This window comes from Fundulus heteroclitus, chromosome 23, assembly GCF_011125445.2.
Source record: "Fundulus heteroclitus isolate FHET01 chromosome 23, MU-UCD_Fhet_4.1, whole genome shotgun sequence".
NCBI lineage: Eukaryota > Metazoa > Chordata > Actinopteri > Cyprinodontiformes > Fundulidae > Fundulus > Fundulus heteroclitus.
This window is the reverse complement of record NC_046383.1, coordinates 33400510-33422041: the sequence shown is the minus strand read 5'-3', so window position 1 is coordinate 33422041 and position 21532 is coordinate 33400510. Positions and strand designations below refer to the sequence as shown.

The following is a 21532-nucleotide window of genomic DNA, read 5'->3' as shown; positions in this document are numbered from 1 at the left end:
GTCGTGAGGCTGCACAGTGGAGCAGCTGGTGGCATTGTTGCCTTGCAGGGAGCAAGAAGGTCCTGGGTTCAAACCCCGGCCTGGGGGTCTTTCTGCATGGAGTTTGCACACTGCAAAAACAGATCTAAAAATAGCAACATTTTCTTAAACATAGTGTGTTTGTCCTCGATTTAAGCAGGTAAATAAGATTATCTGCCAATGGAATGAGTATTTTGACCCCTAATTCAAAATAATTAGACATCCTGCACTTGAAATAAGATGATGGAGATGTATTGTTCCTATTTTAAGTGCAAAAATCTTATTCTATTGGCATATCATCTTATTTACCCGCTCAAATCAAGGTCAGACACACTAATTTTCAGAAAATTGCACTTATTTTTAGTTCCATTTTTACAGTGCATGTTCTCCCTATGCATGGGTGGTTTTTCTCCGGGTACTCCGGCTTCCTCCCACAGCTCAAAAACATGACTTTTAGGTTGCCTGGCCTTATTATTGACAAATATGGCCGTAAAAGAGCAAATATGTAAATGTAAGGTTCTAAAATGATACCTTTAAGCCTACATGCAGACCAGTATGTGTGGCCAGAGCCTAGCATTAAACATCACCCTGAGTAAACATCCTCCCAGTGAAAACATGGAGGTGGCCGCATCATAATGCAGGGATATGTCTCTCCAGCAGAGTCAGAGTTGATGGAAGATGAATGATGCTTATTAAGGGCAAATACTGGAGGAAAGGCTGTCAGAGGCCGCAATAGATTTTAGTCCTTGTTCTCCCTTCGAGCGGAGCAGTGACTCTAAACATACAGCCAGGGTTGTAGTTAAGCCCATAATTATTCACGCTCCACCACATTTAAAAACTATCTTTTTAATTTTGCTCGTGGTACGTGGCATTGCTGTAATGCCACTGAAGATTACAGCAATGCACCAAGTAAGAGAGTAGACGGGGAAAACACTTCTGACGTGCCATTTTTTTGCAAAAATGTAAATATAACTGATAACTTCTTGGGTTGATTAAGAATAACTTTTAATCTAAATCAACCAGGGGTGTGAAAAGTGTTGGGCTCAACCGTGAAACGCAACGCTTTATTTCAAGAATGGCCCAAAAATAAAGACCTAAACCCAACCTTCTGCAGCAGGAGGTGAAAATAAACAGACGCTCTCTCTCCATCCAGCCTGAGCTTTTCTGCAAAGAGGAACGAGCAAAAAAACGTTCTCTGTGTGCGCGTGTCAAGCTGCCGGAGCGACGCCCCGTGAGACCTGAAGCTGTAATTGCAGCAAGTTGTGGTTTCTACAAAGACGCATTGGATGCAACGCTTCTCAGTCTGTTCTGTGAAAAAATGAAAACGCATCAAAGCGTGTAGTTGTGTTGAGATCAAACGTGGAAAGAAAGGTCGATCTATGGAATCTTTTGCCATGTACTGTAGAACGAAGCATTTACTCTTAACAACTGAGCTACATTTATATGAGGATGAAACACAGACCGCCAGTTTTCGAGCCTTCTGGCCCGTCTAACAGTGTTTAACGCGGTCAAAGCCGCCCACATTTCACCGGACACGTTTCTCTGCCCCGCTTTCCACAGGTCCAAGCGCTTCTTGTCGTTCGTCGACAGCTGCCTGGTCAAAAACCACGCGCATCGGCCCATCACAGACGCTCTGCTGAAGCACGCCTTCATCAGGGACCTGGGAAACGAGAGGCAGGTCCGCATCATGCTGAAAGACCACCTGGACAGAACCAGGAAGAAGCGAGAGAAAGGTGAGTGGGACCCAGCGGCGGTGTCGACAGGCTCTCTGGGCCTTTTTCTCCAGATGCTCTGGGCGGCTGACCCGACTCGCTAGACGGGAGCGCTGCCCCCGTGATGATTCAGTTCTCACATTTCCAGATGGATCCCACACTCGCTGCTCGTGTGAGCTGCGTCCGTTCAGCAGCAGAGACTCTAGATTTTCCTTTAACAGCGTTCGGCGAAATGTTTCCCTTGGCCGCAGCCGTCGCCCACATTTTTACACAACTTCTCTTGGTGAGCCCAGAGTCGGCCCTTTTTTCTGACATCATTACCACAACGCTTTGATTGTTTTGTTTTAAAGGAAGGAAGCAGGGATTTTTGGAGGGATTGGAACAGACAAAAGTCAGCACAGCTGGAATGCCAAACAAAAAGGGAGGAGCGGCGTTGTGAAAATAACTCATCCTCATGCGTTTGGGGGACGAGCTGAACGCGCGTTGCCAACGTCAGCCAGGTGGAAAGGCGGCAGGGCCGTTATTTAGGACCCTCCTGCCCTTTTTGTTCTCGCACGGGAGAAAAAAAACAAAAAGATCTGCTCAGATCCGCAAGATAGATTTGAGTTTATTTGCCGAAGTGCAAGAGAGACAGAAAAGAGAAGGAAGACTGAGCAGAGAGAGGCTGAGAGGAAGGAAGGAGGAAACAGAATGACCATCTGGTTCTAATCTCTGAGCCTCCAAAAGCACACTAAATGGCTGGAGACTTTCTCCTCGCTCCCTGTGTTTTACGTGTGTGTGTGTGTCTGTGTGTGTGTGTGTGTGTTTCAAACCATGTAAGTGTGCATGCCCTCCGCCGTTCCCTGGACTAAATAAAATGCCTGTAGCGTTACTGCGTGTGGGAAAACAGAACCTAAAGCAAAGCTCCGATGTGATGCATAGAGGACGCGTCATCTTTTAGCATCCCCAAGGGTGTAGTTTGAGCGACGATGGGTGTTGCTTCACGAGACGCATCGCTCCCACTAAGAAGTTTAAAGCAACAAATTGTTTCTTTCTCCTCTAGCCGGGGCTCAGAGGCGCAGCATAGGCCGGAGATTCACATGACAACACAGCGGGGGGGGGCTTATCAGGACGGGAAATGCCGCCGACCTTTTCTTCTATCATCCAGCCTTAACCAACTCCACCTGTGTTGTGTTACCTTTAATGTGAACATCTGGAGAGTCAAGTCGCCGTTTGGTCGAGCTCCTCTCACAACAGATGTCGTCCAAATGTTGCTGCAAGAGCCTCAACCCCCTTCCTGCGCTTCCTCTGTGCACATGACGTCAAAAATCACCTACCAATTTTAGATGCTTCTACTTTCTCTTTAAGAACTATTTTTAAAGAGGCTTTCACAACATGTTTTTCTAGTCTCGTGGCCCCGGGTTGTCAGCAGTTATGTCTATTAGCAGCAGAGGCCATGTCACACGAGGTTTTATAGCTGTTTTCAGACGTTGCTAAAATAATAGGAGTTAACACTTTAAGCGGTTTTTACTGTCCTATGCTTACAAATAGCACCGAAAGCGTGGCTAGCATTACTATAAAGCAGCAATCTGTGTGTGTTTGCCGTATAATAATGACCTGAACTCTATCATCCTTGGCAGATTCCTAAATAAACTCAGTAATGTTGCTGTACTCTGTTCAGCCTTCCTGTTATCTTGCTCAATTCTCGCACTCTCACGTTCTTTCAGCCTAAACAAACTGCAGCATTTACTCGACATGTCAAAATAGCTTCTTAAATCTCTACCAATACCAGTTGATAACTCCAGATAGGTCCCAATTATTCAAAAGCTTAGTTTTTTGAGGAGATGCATCCAATTTATGCCAATATTTACATTATGGCTCTCTTGTTCATAACATGTAATTCAATCCCGTATGCTGGATATCAACTTCTGGTCCAAGGCTTGACTAATGGGGACCTATTCTTGTCTTATCAGTGCTTGGATTTGATCCCAGTTTTTCCTGCCTTTAGTTTATCCACCTGTGTTTTTTTTTTTTTGTTTTGTTTTTTTAAAGCTGACCACTGGCCAGCTTTATCTCGGGAGTTTCCTGACCAACCAAACGTCAGCGTTGTGATCTTTGAACCTCTTTATCACTTTTTCCTTGGGACATGGAGCTCCGTCAGGCTTAAAATAGATACCCCATCACAAAAGGCCGTTGGAAGAAGGTGCTCTTGGAGGACATTTTCAACCAAATCTTTATTCATTGGAAGTTTATGGGCAGAATTGTGAGAAACCCGAGTGCCTTGGATTAGAAGCAACCCAACAGATAGAATTGCATCTGGAGGTTTCACTCTTGGCACGATACAGGAGTCCTAGAGGCACTCCATTCTTCTTACCAGGACAAACGACACTTCCAGATGTCCCAAACAATTGGAAGGAGTCTGTGTGACTTCATATTTCCTGCAGAATCTCGGTCGTGGCTATTTGTCTTGGACAAAAGTGACTTCTCTGCTGCCCATCTCGTCACAAGGACATTTTCCAAAAGTCTTTGCCCCCATTAGCAAGTAGACGCTGTTGCACCCTCCTGCTGCCACTGTTGATCAAGCTCTGCACTGGTGGGACAAGGAATCTGCTTCACAGCGTTGGGTCCCGTTTACCATGAACTTATTATATCAGTAAATGGACTGAATTTGTGTAGTAATTTTTTAGTTATATTGACCTCTGAAGGCACTTCAGAGCCACATTCACCCCCTTTGCACTCACTAACACGCACACATTTATACACCGATATGCAGATCGGTAGTGCTTTGCCCAGGGGCACATCAACATGTGATAAGGGGAATCTGGAATCAAACCGACAATCGTCCAATTGCAAGAACACTACTCAACCCACTGATTCACAGTCACCCATTTTTGTAGCAGAGTAAAGCTCTTGGCTACAAATTATTAACTCTGATTGCTAAACACCTTGAAGAAGGTCAGTGGGAAAACTGAAGCCTCACAGTTCTGAAAACTAGGGCTGGACAATTAATCGCATTTGCAATATAATCACAATTTTTTAAAAAACGCAGTTTTCAAATCGCAGAGGTCTGCAACTTTTGGCTATCTAACAATTAATGGATGAGAAACATCCTTTAGGTGTCAGTAATATGTTTAAAGTGGGTTAGCCTCCACATGGAAGAGAGTTGCTGCAGTGAGATAATCAAATTTTACTATTTGTTTTAGAGTTTATATAATCATACTTTATTACCAGAAACTTTCAGGAACCTCGCCAGCATTAAGTACCGGTCAAACTGTTTAATATAAACTTGTTTGTTGGTTGCACTTTATGTTCAACAAGGATTCATGTCCAAATCAACAACTTATTCTCTTGAATAATAATATTCTGATTTATATAAAACAGTTAAATTTCTTGTTTTAAGAAGTCCTTGTTTACAAACAACTTTTTTGTTGTCTGTGCTTAATGCTGAGAAAAGTCTTGATTAAATCGCAATTATGGTTGAAATATATGGCAATATTGTTTTTTGGCAAAATCATACAGCTCTGCTGGAAACCCTTTGTGTCCCTAGCAGCACATGTTGTTATCACTGTAGCTGTAAACTTTGCATCATCGAGGTGAGTGGTTCAAAAATGGACAAATAATCTCTGCATTGAGGGGGGCCGGCCCAAAGCGTTAGCCGTGGCTGAAAAGTACTCCTGGCCTCTCAGTGGTGACGGAAAAGGCAGCTAACTTCCCGGCCAAACTCAATGCAGCCGGCGCCACTCCCGGGGCCTTGGTTGGGACAGATTGTTTTACTGCGCTGTATCTGATGGGTTAGCTCCATGGTTCTAACCACTCTACTGTTTCTGACTGATCCACACCTACCTCCCTGATAATCAGTCTGGTGAAATCAATCTGAACCACTTTCTCTCTGTGTCTCTCGCTCCTAGAGGGTCCGGAGTTCGAGTACAGTGGCAGTGAGGATGAAGAAGATGAGGTCACAGAGGAGGAAGGCGAACCCAGGTAATCATTTCAACAGGCAGCCTAAGGAGAATCAGATACGATCAGATGTCTCTGCTATTATGATGTTACATTTGACCCATATTATGCATATTGCTCCCTGACATACAAACCCAACTTAGAACAAGAAAAACACCCTGAACCAATGTCATAGGAGTTCATCTCTGTCATTTAACTAGATATGTGCTGGTGATACTAAAGCACAACAGTGCGAAGAAGGCGCTGCTTTGGCAGACACATGGACATGTATTTCTGTCCACAGACAGATTGCACTAGTTTCTCTGTTGGTGTCCCTCCATGTCCCACAGCAGATGGCTCTTCTGACTGAGCGCTTGCTCCCAGGATGATCTCTGAGGGGGTCCTCCTGCAACCCCTCCCATTGTGTCTTAGCCCTCCAGTGGACCTGATCGCTACCGTGTCGTTAGTGCGTTTCACCATCTCTCTTCCTCGTTGCCCTGTCTCCTCTCAGCTCCATTGTGAACGCTCCCGGTGAATGGACGCTGAGACGCGAGTTTCTCCGCTTACAGACAGAAGATCGCGAAGGAGGCAGAGAAGGGGGTCACGGAGGAGGAGGAGGGGGTCACCAGCGACAACAGGCAGGTTTTTTTTTTTTTTTGTGATGTGAATTTTGTTTACCTTCATATCAGAAAAGGTGTTGTCTGAAGTATTGACACTGATAGTATCTTGGGATTTAATGGGATTTGTGTAGCAATGCCGTTGTGCCACTGTTATTATTTTCCTGTGTTTTGCTGAAACTGCATTTCTTCTGAATAACTTTGACTAAATGCAATCACTTTTTACTGAACAAATCTGAGAAATTAGCTGGTCGAGCGACGGCTATGACCGGTGGCTGGCCGATTGTTTGCCCAGCGGGGATCGCACCTGCTTGAACAGTTTGGTGGAGAACACGGTGAAAAGATTCACTTTTTTCAGCATCAGTAAGGTGTTTGAAAAAAAACCAGAGGGAGCACAGAGGTGTAAGAAGCTAACTTAAGAGACTGTACTCTCTACAGCATGTAGAGATCTGTCTGTGGTTCCTTCAGAGAGCAAGACTCTCAGCAGCTAACAAGAAGGCAATACAGAATACTTTCTGTCGTCAAACATGCTAGATGTAGGAATGTTGGCAGAACCTCAGAGTTACGGTAAGGCTCAACGATGTCTCAGCTATACATACAGAGACTGATAGGTTAGTGATGCTAACTAGATGTCAGACAATTTAAGATATCAGTTCCATAATTAATGTCTTTGTTATAAAATAGTAAAACCCTGCGTGTTGCCGCTGTCCCTAAGAAAAATAATTGAAACCAGGAAACCTAGAAAAACGTTTTTGAATGCTTTTATATTCTATTAATTCTATAGTTGTTTAGCAGAAATTAGAGTTGGCTAAAACTGGTGTTATCAGGACAAAGTTTTGCAAAAACCAGAGCCTGGAAATCAACCGCAAATTTTCTGATCGGTGCTTCTCTTCTCTTCTCAAAAATAATACATATACATTTCTCAAACCAAACGATTAATGACTGCTCTGTTTCCCTGTTGTCAGAGTTATGGTACATTCCTTTGTGCTTTGACCTGTTGATCGCATGAGGCAAGATGAATGGATGATAAAATGTCTTTTTGGCGTAAAGCAGACAGCAAACTGTGAAAATAATGAATGATTTGGCTACATTTTGTTGGTCAAAGAATGTTTCTTCTTTTTAATGTTGAGGAAATGTTGAAATATTATCGTTTTTATTTCCTTAATGTTACTGCTACATAAATCTCCCTTCTGTGTGCGCACAGCAGGAGAGAGCGCGCTCTTACTGATGCCAAATACCACAAAAGCAGCTTCATACAGTTACTGATGTTATCTGGGTGTAACCTATGAATGCAAAGATCAGATGGTATGCATGCAGAGGGCAGCTTGCACACGCTTGCTTCGCAGCTCAGTCTCGATCTCTCGGGTCTCAGCGGTGTTCAGTTAACAGCCCAAAGCTCACACTCAGAGTTAACCACATTACTCTGACATGGGTCAGTAATTAATAACAAACCATCAGCTGTGGATATTTCATGAACCAGATCAGAAACGGGGACGATCCTGTCAGTATTATGAGTCAGAGCGAGAGGTTTTGCCCGGTTAAGTATCGAGGGCTGCCATTTTGCCCAAACTCTGCTATAAAGTTTTGGATCTTTAAGTGCATTTGAATAGATTTTTTTTTGTTTTTGTCTGGCCTCTTGTGTCCCAGCTCCTCCAATCTCCTTTAACAGAGCCCACGCTCTCCTCCGTTAGCTCAGAGTACTTCTTAGAACTCTGCTTTAATAAACCCATACCTTCCTTTTAGTGCAACAAACAGGAAAACCAAATGTTGCTGGAGGTGATAAAGTAACCTTCAAAAGAAACACAACAACACAGAAAAGGAAACACTCCAAAAAATAAAATACCATAATTAAGAGAAGGAAATGTGTTGGAAACGTTCTTAAGGGTTATAAATTATTTAGTTGTTTGTTTCCGTCTCACATGAAGCGCTATAAAGAGAAAACTGTTAGTCACAGAAAAAAGGTGATCATTAATATAGGAGAATAGGAAGAAGGAGAGAACGAGAATAATTAAATAATAATAATAATAAGAATAATAATGAAGAAGAATAATAATAATTATTATTTATTATTCTGATTATGTATAAACAATTGAGTATATTAAACATATATAATATTAATAATTAGATAGATAATAATAATAAGAATAATAATAATAATAATCATAATCATAATACATAATAAAATTTATTATATTATTATTATATTATTATAGTATAGTAGTAGTAGTCTTGTAGTAGTATTTACTAGATTATTAAAATATAGCATAGTATTATTATTATTCTTATTGATCATGGACACTGGGTGTCGTATTGATATTGTCCATGATAAAAGGAAAGAAAATCAACTTTTAGGTTTCTAGAATGACCTTTTAATAAACTAATGAATTTCGTTTGTGGTTCTGGCCTTGCAGCAGCAGCAGTTGGCTGAGCAGGAACGAATCAAGCAGATTCTGGCCGACCGACAGAGACGGATCCAGCAGCAGCAGGAGCAGCGGCAGAAGCTGGAGAGTGTGAGTACTTTGCTTCAGAGCAAGTCCGTTCACTTTCAGCCCCCTCTCACTGAGAGCATATCTGTCGGCTTCCATCATCATTAAGGAGCTCACGTCAGCTGCTCTGCTGCTTTTTGCAAACTGTTTAAAAAAATAGAAATAATACAACAGCTCAAGTGCTAACGTAGAAAAACTGAAGGCAAAAACTCTAAAGCATTTAATACCTCTGCACTTCACAGCAGCACAAGCAGCAGCTGACGGAGTGTGCCTTTCAGTGGGCGGAGCTTCAGGAGGTTTTTATGGGGGAGGAGTCTGACCTCCATGACAACAGAATCCTACTGGATGAGAAAAGCAGGAGGTGTGACAGGAGACAGGTAAAGACATAGCCTGTAATGACTACTTGTGTAATGCTGACTTGTGATTTGGTTCTGAAGCAGCAGTTGCTTAACCTGGCAGCCAGATTGATGACATGTAGCATGCTCCCCTCTGCACATCATCAATCTGGGTCTGCTCCCATCCAATCTGTTCGGGGAAAGGAGGGACATTCAGCAGACCTCTCTGAGCTGTTTTTAGCCAGTCATGGTATCAAATAAAGACGTAAGCAGCAGAGAAACCACAAGAAGGTGAGCTAGTCAAGGCACCTCTTGCTGTTCTACTATCAGAGAAGAAATCGTGGATTCTTACAGATGTGATGTTAGCATCTACGCGTGCGTCCTCCCACGCTGCCATGTTTGTGTTGGCATGGCTGTGGGCTCAGCCGCTCTTGATTTCGTCGCACCGGTATGTCCCGCCTTAAGCCTCAATACTGCGACGTGATTGGCCCAAACCATTTTGGTGAAGACTGAAACGGTTGAAAACGGAGTGGTACAAGATGAATTCTCGTGTGTTTGTGAACGCACAGTTACCGCGACAATTCATCTTGTGGGCTTGGCTAACAGTTTATCATCTTTTCATGACATTATACACCTAATGGGTATCCCACCTGGTACCTGCAGTCACAATGAGGATTCAGAGACTAAAGTCATGGTCAAAATATATGTGAATTATTTTTTTAAGTGACGGGAAAAGCCTTTGCTCTGCTGAAGAAAGCCATGAATTTACAAGGCAAAGTGTGCTGTTGAGCTAACATCCACGGAGGGTGAATTCGGGGGTGGGGGGGGGGGACAACTTCTGCCAAATTAAAAAACGTTACAATTAAATAACGCTTTAGTAAAGGGGATGAGTTAATTATCCCTCTAATCAGCAATAAAGAAACCTTCTATCAGGTTAAACCAGGTGGGGGTGCAACTAATAGGTTTACACAACGTTTTTTTTTTTTTTTCTTCTACTAGAGGTTTCTTATTCAACAAATGAACACAACAACCCCCTGCTTTCCAAACATTTTCAAATTCATTTTGTCCTGATATGGAGTGGCACGACCGCTCACCTGAAACACCAGAATCCCCCGTTGCTAGATGTGGAGGCAGTGTGAAGGTCCAGGCCTCCCTGGCTCATCAGTGTTTGTTGTTATGACCTGGACGTCTGCGGGGGTGTACTGTCTGCTCACACTCACTAAAGGCTTTTGATTGAAGCTGATTGGGTAGTGCGCCCCGGTGCAGCTCGACGGTTACTCCAACTGACAGTGAAAGCAACCCGGAGCTCTCTGACCATGAATAAATGATCGATCAGCCCGTTTTAATTTGCGAAGACAAAACTCAGCAACTTAAGGCAGCTGCTCTGAAGGCTATGTGTGGTATATGCTAACAGTTTTGACTGGTCCAGTCCGAATAAAGCGTATTTGAGTATCCCACCTGGCACTTGCAGTCGCAATGAGAATACAGAGACTAAAGTCATGGTGAAATATACCTGGATGGTGATCTAAAGCCAGCTCAGCATTAGAAATAGACATCCTGCAGAGTTGTTCATATCCACTCAACTTTTTTTGCTTTTTGTGATATTAGAAGCACAAATGTTGTAGTATTTAAGCGCATGATTACAAAGTGGAAGGAAAACAATGGGGTGAGCTTGCGTGTATGTTCTGTCCCACTGAGTCAACTCTGTCCGGGTATGTCTCCAGCAGGATTCACATCTAGAAACTGACACGGCGACTATCGAGTCTTGCCACAGGTTGCCTTGATGGATGTGGGTAATGGATTTGGGTCTGATGAGGTGTGATCTAAACCTTTCTATTGTGGCTCTGGCTGTTTGTTAAATGTCTTTATCTTCTGGACGGTGGCCGTCTGCTCCAGTTCTGAGCCTTTTGCAGCCTCTGACAGCTCCAATTATTTCCCATCAGCCTTGGGAAGCGTCCTTGACCCTATGGAAGAGAAGCATCCCCACAGCATGAGGCTGCTGCTGCTACCACGTTCCACTGTGGGGATATGTTCAGGATGAAGTGCAGGGTCACTTCTCCCCTACACACCGTTTTTGCTTTTAGGCCACAATTTGACTTTCGGTCTCATCTGAGCAGAGCGCTTTCTTCCACATGACCACCACATGGTTTGTGGCAAACTGAAAACGACACTTCCTGTGGTTGCGTTTCATCTCTTCTAGAGTTACCTGGGCTGTCATGGCTGCTTCTCTGATCAAAGCTCTCCTTGCCCTGTTTGTCACAGTAGATGATTGGAGCCTGACTCTAGCAGAAGACACGAAACCTAAAACGCTGGGTTGTGAAAATAGATGGGCCGTCCTGCCCAAATCACCCCAGTCCACCCACCAGCCTCCTTCCCCAGGAGGATGAACTGACGACTGAGCATCTCAGACAGACCAGGATGCAGACAGGGGAGGTTAGGTGGAAGCCTCTGTGTTTGATACATAGTACTGAGGAAGAAGAAGGAGCTTATGTAAACAAGACAGACATGAACCAGTAGGGATGCTGAGCCTCTCAAGTGATTCAAACAAACTTCAACTTTCAGATACCTTACTCTAAAGTACAGCTCCGAAAACATGGAACACATCTGCTTGACAATAAAATGCATTAAAGTTTTCTTCTTTCCTAGATTCTCATCAAATTGTGCGTTTCTGTTCTTACTACAGAATATCTGACTTGCTCTGCAGATGTAAATCTTAGCAAGCGCTTTGATCTGGGAGAAAGTATTCCACCTTTCTTTTGAGGATGTTAGAAAAAACAAACCAGCGGTCAGAGTGAAACCTTTGCCCGCTGAAACAAAGACTCCCGCCATAGCTCACCCCGCGCCCAGTAATTAACACCCACCACGGGGTTTCAGGGGCTCTATGGTAACAGCACTCTGCAGATTAGGAAAAGGAATATCTGTCCTGCTCCATTATGCGTACTCCATGTGTAGTTTGACCGTGGACACGGCGGTGAGGGATCTGCCCCTATTAAACTCCGTCTCAACAGTCGCTGGGTTCAACGTGATGCTTCATTAAGTTGTAATGCAGCCGTATTAAATGATGTGAGACGCTCAGTGAATGCGTGATGTTTGGTATTTGGTCCTAATCACTGCTGTGATTATGATCATTTTGCACATCCTTTCCTATAGTAAGAAGGGTGTGTGTGTGTGTGTGGGGGGCAGCTTGATTAAGCAAGTGGTAAAGTAGCGTTTTCCCCCTTTTTAACAGGAAAAAGGAATGATAAAGTGGAAATAGACGCCTCCGTTTGGGTTCCGCTGTCCCGCATCCTTATCGGCCTCTTATCAGAACAATGAGTGTGGAGCGTGTCCTCCCTTAGATAGACCTGGGACCAGACTGCAGCCCTCAGCTGGTGTGTCCCTGTTGTCTTCTTGCTATTCAAGCATTAAGGCCGTCACTTTGACCACCAGCCAAACGCTGAGCTGTTTCATTAATGGCCTAGTTCTGGTGAGAAGTTAAAAACGCACCCATAGTGAACATTGATTTAATATTCTTTTGTGGGGTTTATGATTAATTGGAACTGTAATCTTTCCAGAATAATCACAATTTAATTGAATTTTAAAGACAAGGATAGATGTACAGGACTGCATAAATGATAAACACAGACTCACATGTAAATATGCATTCAACTTATATTTTAAAAAGCGTTGTTGAAGGTTTCACCTTGTCTTTAACTTGGCAAGGGCAAGGCCGGCTTGATTCTCCTCATCATTCACCGCAGCGGAAAGCTCCACTTTGGCAGCTGAACAGATTTAGTTTTACAGCACTCGTTGGATTGATCGATACTCAGAACAATAGAAACATCCGCGGAGCTCAGTGTAGAGCTGAGAATTATAGATGTACGCAAGTTGGCAAAGTCTTCTAGGCCTACTCTAGATTCCACGTTAGTGAAAGTTGACTGGATGTGTCAACACTCGAACTGCCTCCCTCGGATGAGAGGAATCAAGATGTTCAGGAACCATCTAGGCTCAAGCTCTCAATGAAGTGGAACCACCTGGAAAAAAACAGCACCTCTACCGTGGAGGAGGTTGAACATCAGCATGGATTTAGAGGAGGGGGTAACCAAGAATAAAAAAAACCTTGATGCAAATTGGATCCCGTCAAGCTCGTCTGAAGTTTTCCCACAAGGATAATCCGAACTCCTTATGTAGAGAGGTTTTACGATCAGATGCAGAGAGGATTCACCTTTTTAGCCACTCTAACCTTTATTTTTACAAATGGGTCAATTAAAGCTATAGTTGGTAATCCTGTTCAGAAATACTTTTTGCTATACTGGGTGAAATGGTCCTTCCATCCTGACAGTAGTCAATACATTATGTAAAGGAGGTGAAAAAAGATCTCTGTGAGAGCTGCAGACCTGTAAAAACTCTGACCAGTCCCTGCCCCCCCCCCCCCCCCCCCCCCCCCCCAAACTCCCCTGGCATACCATCTTCTCTATTGGTTGTCTTACATGCCAATCAGTCTGACGTGCTCACATAACGGCAGTGTCTGAGCTCATTCCATGTTAGTTTGCTCTTGCTGGCTGCACACTTCTAGTGTTTATGTGTGCGGTTAGCTTAGCGGTTAGCTTCGTTGTTAGCCATTAATCGTAGCTCCGCTGCACTCACTTGTATACTTTGACCATGGTTGAGAGTTGCAAGAAGCAAACCGTGTACAAGTTTATGAGAAGAAAAGGAAGGCCTCAGCAGAGAGAAATAAGACCAGAGTGGATTTGCAAGATTTTTTTCACGCAATCCCCTTGAAGAGCGGAAGAGCGAGGCAAGATGGTTTTGAGCATGTGCAGGTATTCAAAAAGGGACTTGGGGAAACTTCTGGAAAAGACATTTCACCTCCTCCCCAAAGAGCTTTTCCCGGTTCTCCGAGCCTGTCGGATGACAGGTGAAATGTCTTTAAAGAACAAGAGAAGAAGTCCAGTCTTGTGTTCAGGCACTAAGAATGGTCACGTCCTGAAAGCAGACTAACATTGAATTTCTATTCCCTAAGCCCTGACCTCAACCCAGTTGAACCTATATGCTTTAATGTTGAGTCTTTGCCACTAAACCAAGCTGTTTAAATGAACTTCACCTACAATAGTAAAGTGGCCAAAAATCCAGCCAGAGTTATACCAGAAGCTTATTAATGGCTACAGGAAGCTTGTGGTCAACGCCCTTAGTATGTGCGTATGTATGAATTTGAGCCTGCATATATAATTTGGCCTGTTTCATGTCCAGAAACCATCATTTGAGTCTTATTTTATAACTAGAAAATGAAAAAGAAAGTGTTCATAAGAGCCCAAAATGACTGACATGCACGCTGATGATGAGCCTGTATTTGCCTGTTAGGGATGTTATCTTTTTGTGATTCCTACCTTTGTTTCCTTACCTTTGGCTCATCCCTGAAAGCTTGCACTGCTCACTTTTCCATCACAGCTGTGTGATCAGGCTAAGCTGCCGTCACGGCTTAAGCTACGATTATTGTGGACCCCCCCCTCGGGTACAACCCGAACAAACACAATCCAGAAGCAGCGGCCCACTCACTGCAAACAGTTAAATCCAGTAATTAATAAACGTAAATGTTACAACACCTTTCCAGTTCAGGGTGTTTGGATCATTTTTTTTTATTATTATTTTCTTTCCAGGAGAAATTAGAAATGAGGTCGTAATGAAATATTTAAACCCGAGGACGCAGGCCAAGAAGCTCCACGCTGAATATTTTAGTTACCACCTCTCAGAAATCTCCTCAACAGCTCAGCAAAGCGCAATTACGGTAACCACACGTGTGTGTCGGTGCGAGCGCTGCGTACAACCTTCAGGTCCCGACAACAGAAAACACAAAAATCCACAATGAGTGGATTTTGGATGTCAAAAAAAAAAATCTCTGAAGGGGAAAAAATACTTATGAAAGCAGTCGATATGCGAGTGTCTTTGTCTTTACCATGTGTTTAAAGGTGTGTGTGTGTGTGTGTGTGTGTGTGTGTTTGTGTGTGTGTGTGTGTGTGAGAGCAGGATCATGCTGGCAGACAGCGGAGGGACAGCCCATCAGTAAGGCCTCTGGACTCCTCAGCAGAGCAGGTAATAAAAGCTTCATTTGTGCTTTTCCACTTTCATGGAGTTAATTCTTGTAATTTAGTTTAGAACGAGCTGCCGGTTGATTTAGTTTGCCACTAATGCTGCAAGTGGTTCCTTGTTAGGTCCGTATTTCTGATTTTAGTTTCCTTTTCCAACCCCCAGTGTCACCAGTTCTCGGGTGTTTGAGCTGATTCTTTGTTTGTCAGGTGCTAATTGCTCTTTACATTCAGAGCCGCATGGAGCTCTGTGACTCTGTGACGCCGGCTCTGCTCGGCTTTTTCACCTCGGGCGCATCGGAGGTTTAATCGCATCAGATGCGGAGCGACTTTCTCTGGACGAGGCTATAATTGCGTGACGCTGAAGGCTGATATGCGAGAGAAGAGGCTCGAACGAGTAGCGGGCGGCTTGCTGGTTTTGTCCCCAGCGTGGACAGATGGAAGATAAGACGAAGTGTGTGGGTGAAGGCGGCCAAAGAGAAACATGAAAGAGAAACTGACTGGGATTGTGTGCCTGTAATTGAAAGGCTTAGTGTTTACCTAGGCTGGGGAATTTATCGTGTCGGAGATCTCCACCAAGCAGAAGCTGAACGACTTTGGATTTTATTTCTGGTGGAGCCTGAGTGGGACAACGGCAACACAGACTGGGTTCTACATGCAGCGTCCGCTCTTTAAACCTGTTTATCACAGCATGCCCTCACTTTTGTCTTAAACTCTCCCTCCTCATCTCTTCCCAGCGTGCCGTCTCCCTCCCCCCCCCCCAACCTTCTTGTCCTTTTTTCCGTCCATCCCTGCCTGCGCCGTTCGCAGTAGGAAACCTTTTCTACTTGTAGCGTCTCTCTTTCAACTCGACACCAAAACCGGACCTTCTAATCTCAGCGGGAGCGATTTTAGACCAACGGATTTGCAAAACACGCTTCAATTCGCCGTTGCTTTTTGATACACTTTCTATCTACTAACTTCTCCAAGCCCTCCCTCCTTTTTTACTATAATTCCTTGCCTTCTTGTTGCTCTTGTCACGCATATTTAAATGGGATGTTTAAACTCCCTCCTGTTCTGACACACATTATAATTATATAGAGCTCAATACACTAATGTTAAGATTACAGATTTTTGTAATGTACAAAATGAAACCATGCTAAATCATTTAGAAACCTTTAATGTCTGAAAAACAAAGAAATCTACTAGCTAAAGGGTAAGGAGTTAAAACGCCATACGCTGGTTGCTTACTTCTGTTCAATCACCTTCTGATTAAATTTCTAGCTTTGGATTTTTATTTTTTTTAAATTGTAGTTGTCACGCCCCTAGACTTGGTAATATTTGACATAATAATGTTTTAAGTCAGAACTGACTATTAATTTAAACTGTTCCTAACTTTGTCATCACCTTTACAAAAAACCCAGGCCCATCTGGAGAAAAGTACCTATTTTTAGTACTTTTGTGCGTTCATGTGGTAATAAATATTGGTTAAACAAATTTATTTCTCAATATATAAAGTTGTTTGGATCTGCAAATGAACCTAATAAAATAATTTATGAATTTTAATACATGGCCTGAATCCACAGCACAGAAACTGTTTTACCAGAACAGCAGTTATCAGAGGCACAGAGGGAACGAGGTGAACACGGGACTGAAGCTGGTTATGAACCAAATTCAGGAAATTGTTTTAGTGCAACTGTTTTAGAGAAGGAAAAAAAAACAATATAAAAAATATGTTTTATCCAGCTTTGGAATCTAGGACTCTCCGTTTACATTTACAATGTGGAAACGGAGAGTCTCTCCTCTCTGCTCTGACTGCAGGCGGCTTTCAGACGAGGCTTTAGCTGTGAGACCGTGCTGGGAGAAAAAGGAAGGAGCTCACAGCAGCACTCACCGCTGTCTCCAGACAATAACTGCAGAACGATTGGTGCTTTCATGGGAAATCACCAATAACTGAAAAAAGTTACTAGGTTTTATTTCACTAGTTGCTTATTTGAAAAAAGGTCGCTGGATGGGTCTGAAAAGTTATGAAATATAGCGAGAAATGTTGTAAATTGGCAGCAGTGACCAGGTGCTTCCTCAGATTAGAAGTATTCCCGCTGCTGGCCTTCCACTCCACGTCACAAATATCTCTGCCAGCGTAATCTGCAGCACAGTTTGGGAAGTGGAACCATATTTCTGACCGCTTTCTACCAGCCATGCTTTGCTGACTGGACCAGTAGCTACTGACGTCATCACGCTGTTGTGCGTGCAGCGCTGTGTTCGTGTCCCGCATGGAAAATCGCCTACTCATCTGCTCCTTCAGTGTCACAGTGATGCGTTTAGGTACCGAAACATGGAAGCGTTTGATTTGTATTTTGGTACGCGGTAGTACCCACAGGATGCGGTCGGTACCTATAAACATACAGAATTCGGTACCCATCCCTAACCATAATGCTTCCACTGTCATGCTTCACTATGAGTATGAAGGACAATGCTGTTGTTTTTAGTTTTGGTCCAGACATCTATGTTATGCATGAATGATTATCCTAAATCTACTGCAACCCTAATTCTTAGTCCAGGACTATGGACAGCAGAGGGGATTAGGAGATGGTAGTCACAGGCAGAACACAACCAGTACTTGTTAGACAGTGTGTGCTGTTCCTCCTGTGTTGTTGTTGCCCCCTTGTCGGCTTCCCTGACCAGATCCATCAACAGATTCATATTCTCTGTTACCCTGTAGAGAAAGAACGTCCGGAAACTCCTACTAGGACAGCTCAACCTGACTTCAATTTCCTTATATTCAACCCAGATGATGGCTGGACTCAAACACACTGAATGCTGGACCTGAATCCAAAGATGTTACAACAGTTTTTGTAAACATGCGTACACCTATGCCACTGGATTGGTGGCATAGGTGTACGGCACCCACCTACCCAACAAATGCTGTGTTTTTCAGCTAAATTGTACACGTTACATGTCCCATTAAAGGCGACGATAGACTGAAATTGACTCCCAGTGGGCTCATTTACTACATGTCTCAGAAAGCTGGCATTTCACCCGAGGCATGCAGGCTATTAATTTCCACTGTTTGTGATTGATAAACGTAGGATTCTTTGAATGGTTTAAGTGTAAGCCGTGTGCTCAATAATAAATGATGTCATGACTGGAGAGCACTTGGGCCGAGCAGTGTTGGAACGGCATGCTGGGCCATTCTCTAGAAAACTGCTTTAGGTCTCAGAGGGTTTCCTCTCGCAGGAAGGGCTGATCCAAATCATCCCTTGGCAGTCTGACAAGCGAGAGCCGATCGCCCGCAATGACCTTTCTCTCGGTGTTGTCGAGAAATTTATTCACAAAGAACCTTGACGGATGTCATGATGTTCGTCCTTTAAAGAAACTAACGTGGATATGACACCATGTTGACATTTCTAGACAGCTGCACGCCAAATGACATCCTACTTTCCATGTGTAGTTGACCAACATGTCTGTTTTGTACCATTATTGGATTGGTACTGGAGAACGTTGTGCTTGCTAAATCAGATCCATAGAGCAAAGGCAGTAGCTTGGGGCTGCTCCATCTCTAAAACTTCTTCCAGGTGTTTATTTTTATTTTTTTTTACTATTATCTGTGTTTGTCACAACTACCCTGGATTAATGGTCCAGTGCTCGCTAATGAGGTTTGTCTCATGTCACTGCTTTGTTTTTGTCCCTTTTTTTTCCAACTGCAAGCAGCACCGTGTTGTATGGATAAAATACTTGCTATTCATGTTTGCTTAATACTTGGTTGTATTCACCCCCATTATATATTTGTCCTTATATACAGTCATCACTTTAAATGTGACCTACTCGTATTTTTTTCTGTTGTGGGTAAAATATGTTAATGCTGACTTTCAGTGCCTTGTCAGAAAGTGTTGGATTCCCATTAGTTACAGCACTTTTTTAACGTTTAAACCCCCTCAAACTTCTTCACATTATGCTACTTTTCAGCCACAAACCTCAGCTTATGTTATTGAGATTGTAGGTGAGAGACCGACTTTAAAACGTAAAACCTCGAAAAAGGCAAAAGTTTTAGTCTGTAGGTGTGCGAAGCTGCAGAGACATACCCCGAGAGACTTGCAGCTCTAATTGCAGTAAGTGTTGGCCTGGGGCTGAATACAAATGCTTGCCACACTTTTCAGATTTCTATTTGTGAAACAAAAAAATAGCATCTGAAAACTTTTTCGTTTTCCTTTCACAATTATGTGCTACTATGTGTTGCACTTGCCAATAAAGTACAGAGGTGTGTGGTTATCCCTGTGAAGCCTGATCCAAGTAACTGTGAGGAAATGTCACATTTAAAAAAAAAAAGAAGAAAATCGTTTTGGTTGCTTTAGAAAAATAAAACGTCAGGCTTTCAAATTGTCTTTGTATCGTAATGAATGTTAGACCAAAAAAAAAATTTTTTCCCTCATCTTTTCAGCATTCTTATATAGTGTGTCGCATATATTTATTTGAATGTTGTAAATAGTATGTTCAGAAAAATACTGACTCAGTTGAAGAGGAAGAGGTCTTACAAGTAGCTGCGTCAAAAATGATACATTTGGAGCTACAGGCTGTAAAAGTGACCGTGTGGACAAGTTCAAGGGGTGTGAATACTTTTCAAGTGTGTGTGTGTGTGTGTGTATATTTATAAAAATACAATTTGTATATGTCTTCCTTCAGATGGTTTCAGTCTTTGTCAGCTTGTCTGCTGCTTTCCGTGTTTGCTACCTAGAGAGCCGTGGCTCCCAACCCGCTGCTTCAGCACAAGTCCCAGCAGCCCCAGCTTCTGCAGCAAGCTAAGCCGCAGCCTCTGGCCCAGCATCAGCAACCCTCGGCCAGCAGGAGGTCCCACCGCACCCTGCCCAAAGACCAAACCCAGCTACTGTCGCTGCAGCACGACCACAGACAAAAGGAGAAGGAGAGGCAGAGGCAGAGGGAAGCGCCGGTGGCACCTGTCCAGAAGTTAACGGTTTTTAGTGGCCACAAAGCTCCCGCTCCTTCTCGCGCCGCTGCTACTGCTGCCGCCGGCTCACCTGGCCGCCCTGCAAACACCCAGCGCACAGCGGTAAAACCCGGCTCCCCTCCACAGCCCAGAACCCTTTATCATGTCTGAAACACACACCCCCCGCTTTATGTTTCCCTCTAGGTGCATCATAAGGAGCTCAGGTTTCCTCGTGCATTCTCTGTATTCTGCATGGCTCACCGAATTCCTCCCGATAAATCATACGTTCCGCAGAAAACGGGGAGAGAACAGGTTCAGGTTGATATGGGTCTGGTAGAGGAAACGGTATCGGCTCTGCCGGTGTGGCAACGCAGGGTTTCTTACCTCTCCACTCTTCTCACCGCTGCTAAATCAGACGAGGAGCGTTCCTGTAGAGAGAGAGAAAAGCTTTTAATCTTTCAGAAGCATTTATCTTTAGACGCCTAGTTACAAGAATCGATGTTTTTCTCCTGGTGTTATGTTTAACAGGATGTTTTTCAGACTGCTTTGCTACTTTATTTGCAAAGTGGCATGGCTTAAAAAAAAATTAACCACTGATACCATTTCACATATCGACATGGAAAAAAAAAAGAGCTTTATATGCAAATCAGCTTATAAGCTGAAAATAAACCTAAAAACAAGACCAACAGGTAAACAACCCTGACAGCACAACTATCCATCACTTTTGTACAGTCCCTGGCATCATGGATTTCCTATGACACCGACACAGAATAGTGCATTTTAGTGAGACGGAAAGCAAAGTCGTCCATAGTTTGCATTTTTGTTTTACAAATCAAAATATGAGACGGCAGTTTTTTTCCCAGCCCCCATAGCTTTGAAGCACATGCAGAAAGTTCTTGCAACCTCCTGCTTTCAGAAACAAACTACTCCATTCACAAGTTAGTTTAATCTCATCACAATCGTTCAGTGGAGGCCTCCGAGGTTTGTTGGAGAACATTAGTGAACTGCCTAGGGAGGCCTGGGAACCCAGCTGACAGGTCAGGGAGAGCTGGATGTGATGTTGCCAAAAAGCTTCTCTGCCCCTGTAGAAGAAATGCTGCCATCATGTCGTTTTACTGTGAGGAGGATGTATTCTAGTCAACTTTTTTTTTACCGATAGTTGTCCTGTCAGCCGATTCTCTGAGCTCAGCTGTGGGTCTGTGCAGCTAAACCCAGGGTAAAAACGGCTCTTTGAGTCGTACAGGAAGCTGGGCCCTGGTTTAGGTGGAAGGCCACGTTTTGGTTGGTAGGCAGCTGTGTCATGGCGTTTCCATCATCAGGCGGGGGACTGAACAGTGTTTTCTAGTGTAGCCCACAACAGTGTAACAATCCTCTGAGGCATTCACAGAATATTTGTATTTGTGGTGAGATTAAATCGCACTCTCTAATTAGGCAACTTTTTAAGACAATTGGTTGCTCTGGAACGT

General features: G+C 43.6%; 1 protein-coding gene across 2 annotated transcripts in view; it reads left to right on the top strand.

Annotated features, from left to right (window-relative positions):
- Positions 1-21532, top strand: part of LOC105927650 (mitogen-activated protein kinase kinase kinase kinase 4) — an 84201-nt gene that overhangs the window by 37732 nt on the left and 24937 nt on the right. For both annotated transcript variants that reach the window (XM_021317606.2, XM_036127075.1), the window contains 7 exons: positions 1579-1751; positions 5618-5690; positions 6157-6283; positions 8674-8772; positions 8991-9125; positions 15087-15152; positions 19857-20189. In XM_021317606.2, the coding sequence (XP_021173281.2) occupies positions 1579-1751; positions 5618-5690; positions 6157-6283; positions 8674-8772; positions 8991-9125; positions 15087-15152; positions 19857-20189 (1006 nt within the window). The remainder of the gene's footprint in view (positions 1-1578; positions 1752-5617; positions 5691-6156; positions 6284-8673; positions 8773-8990; positions 9126-15086; positions 15153-19856; positions 20190-21532) is intronic.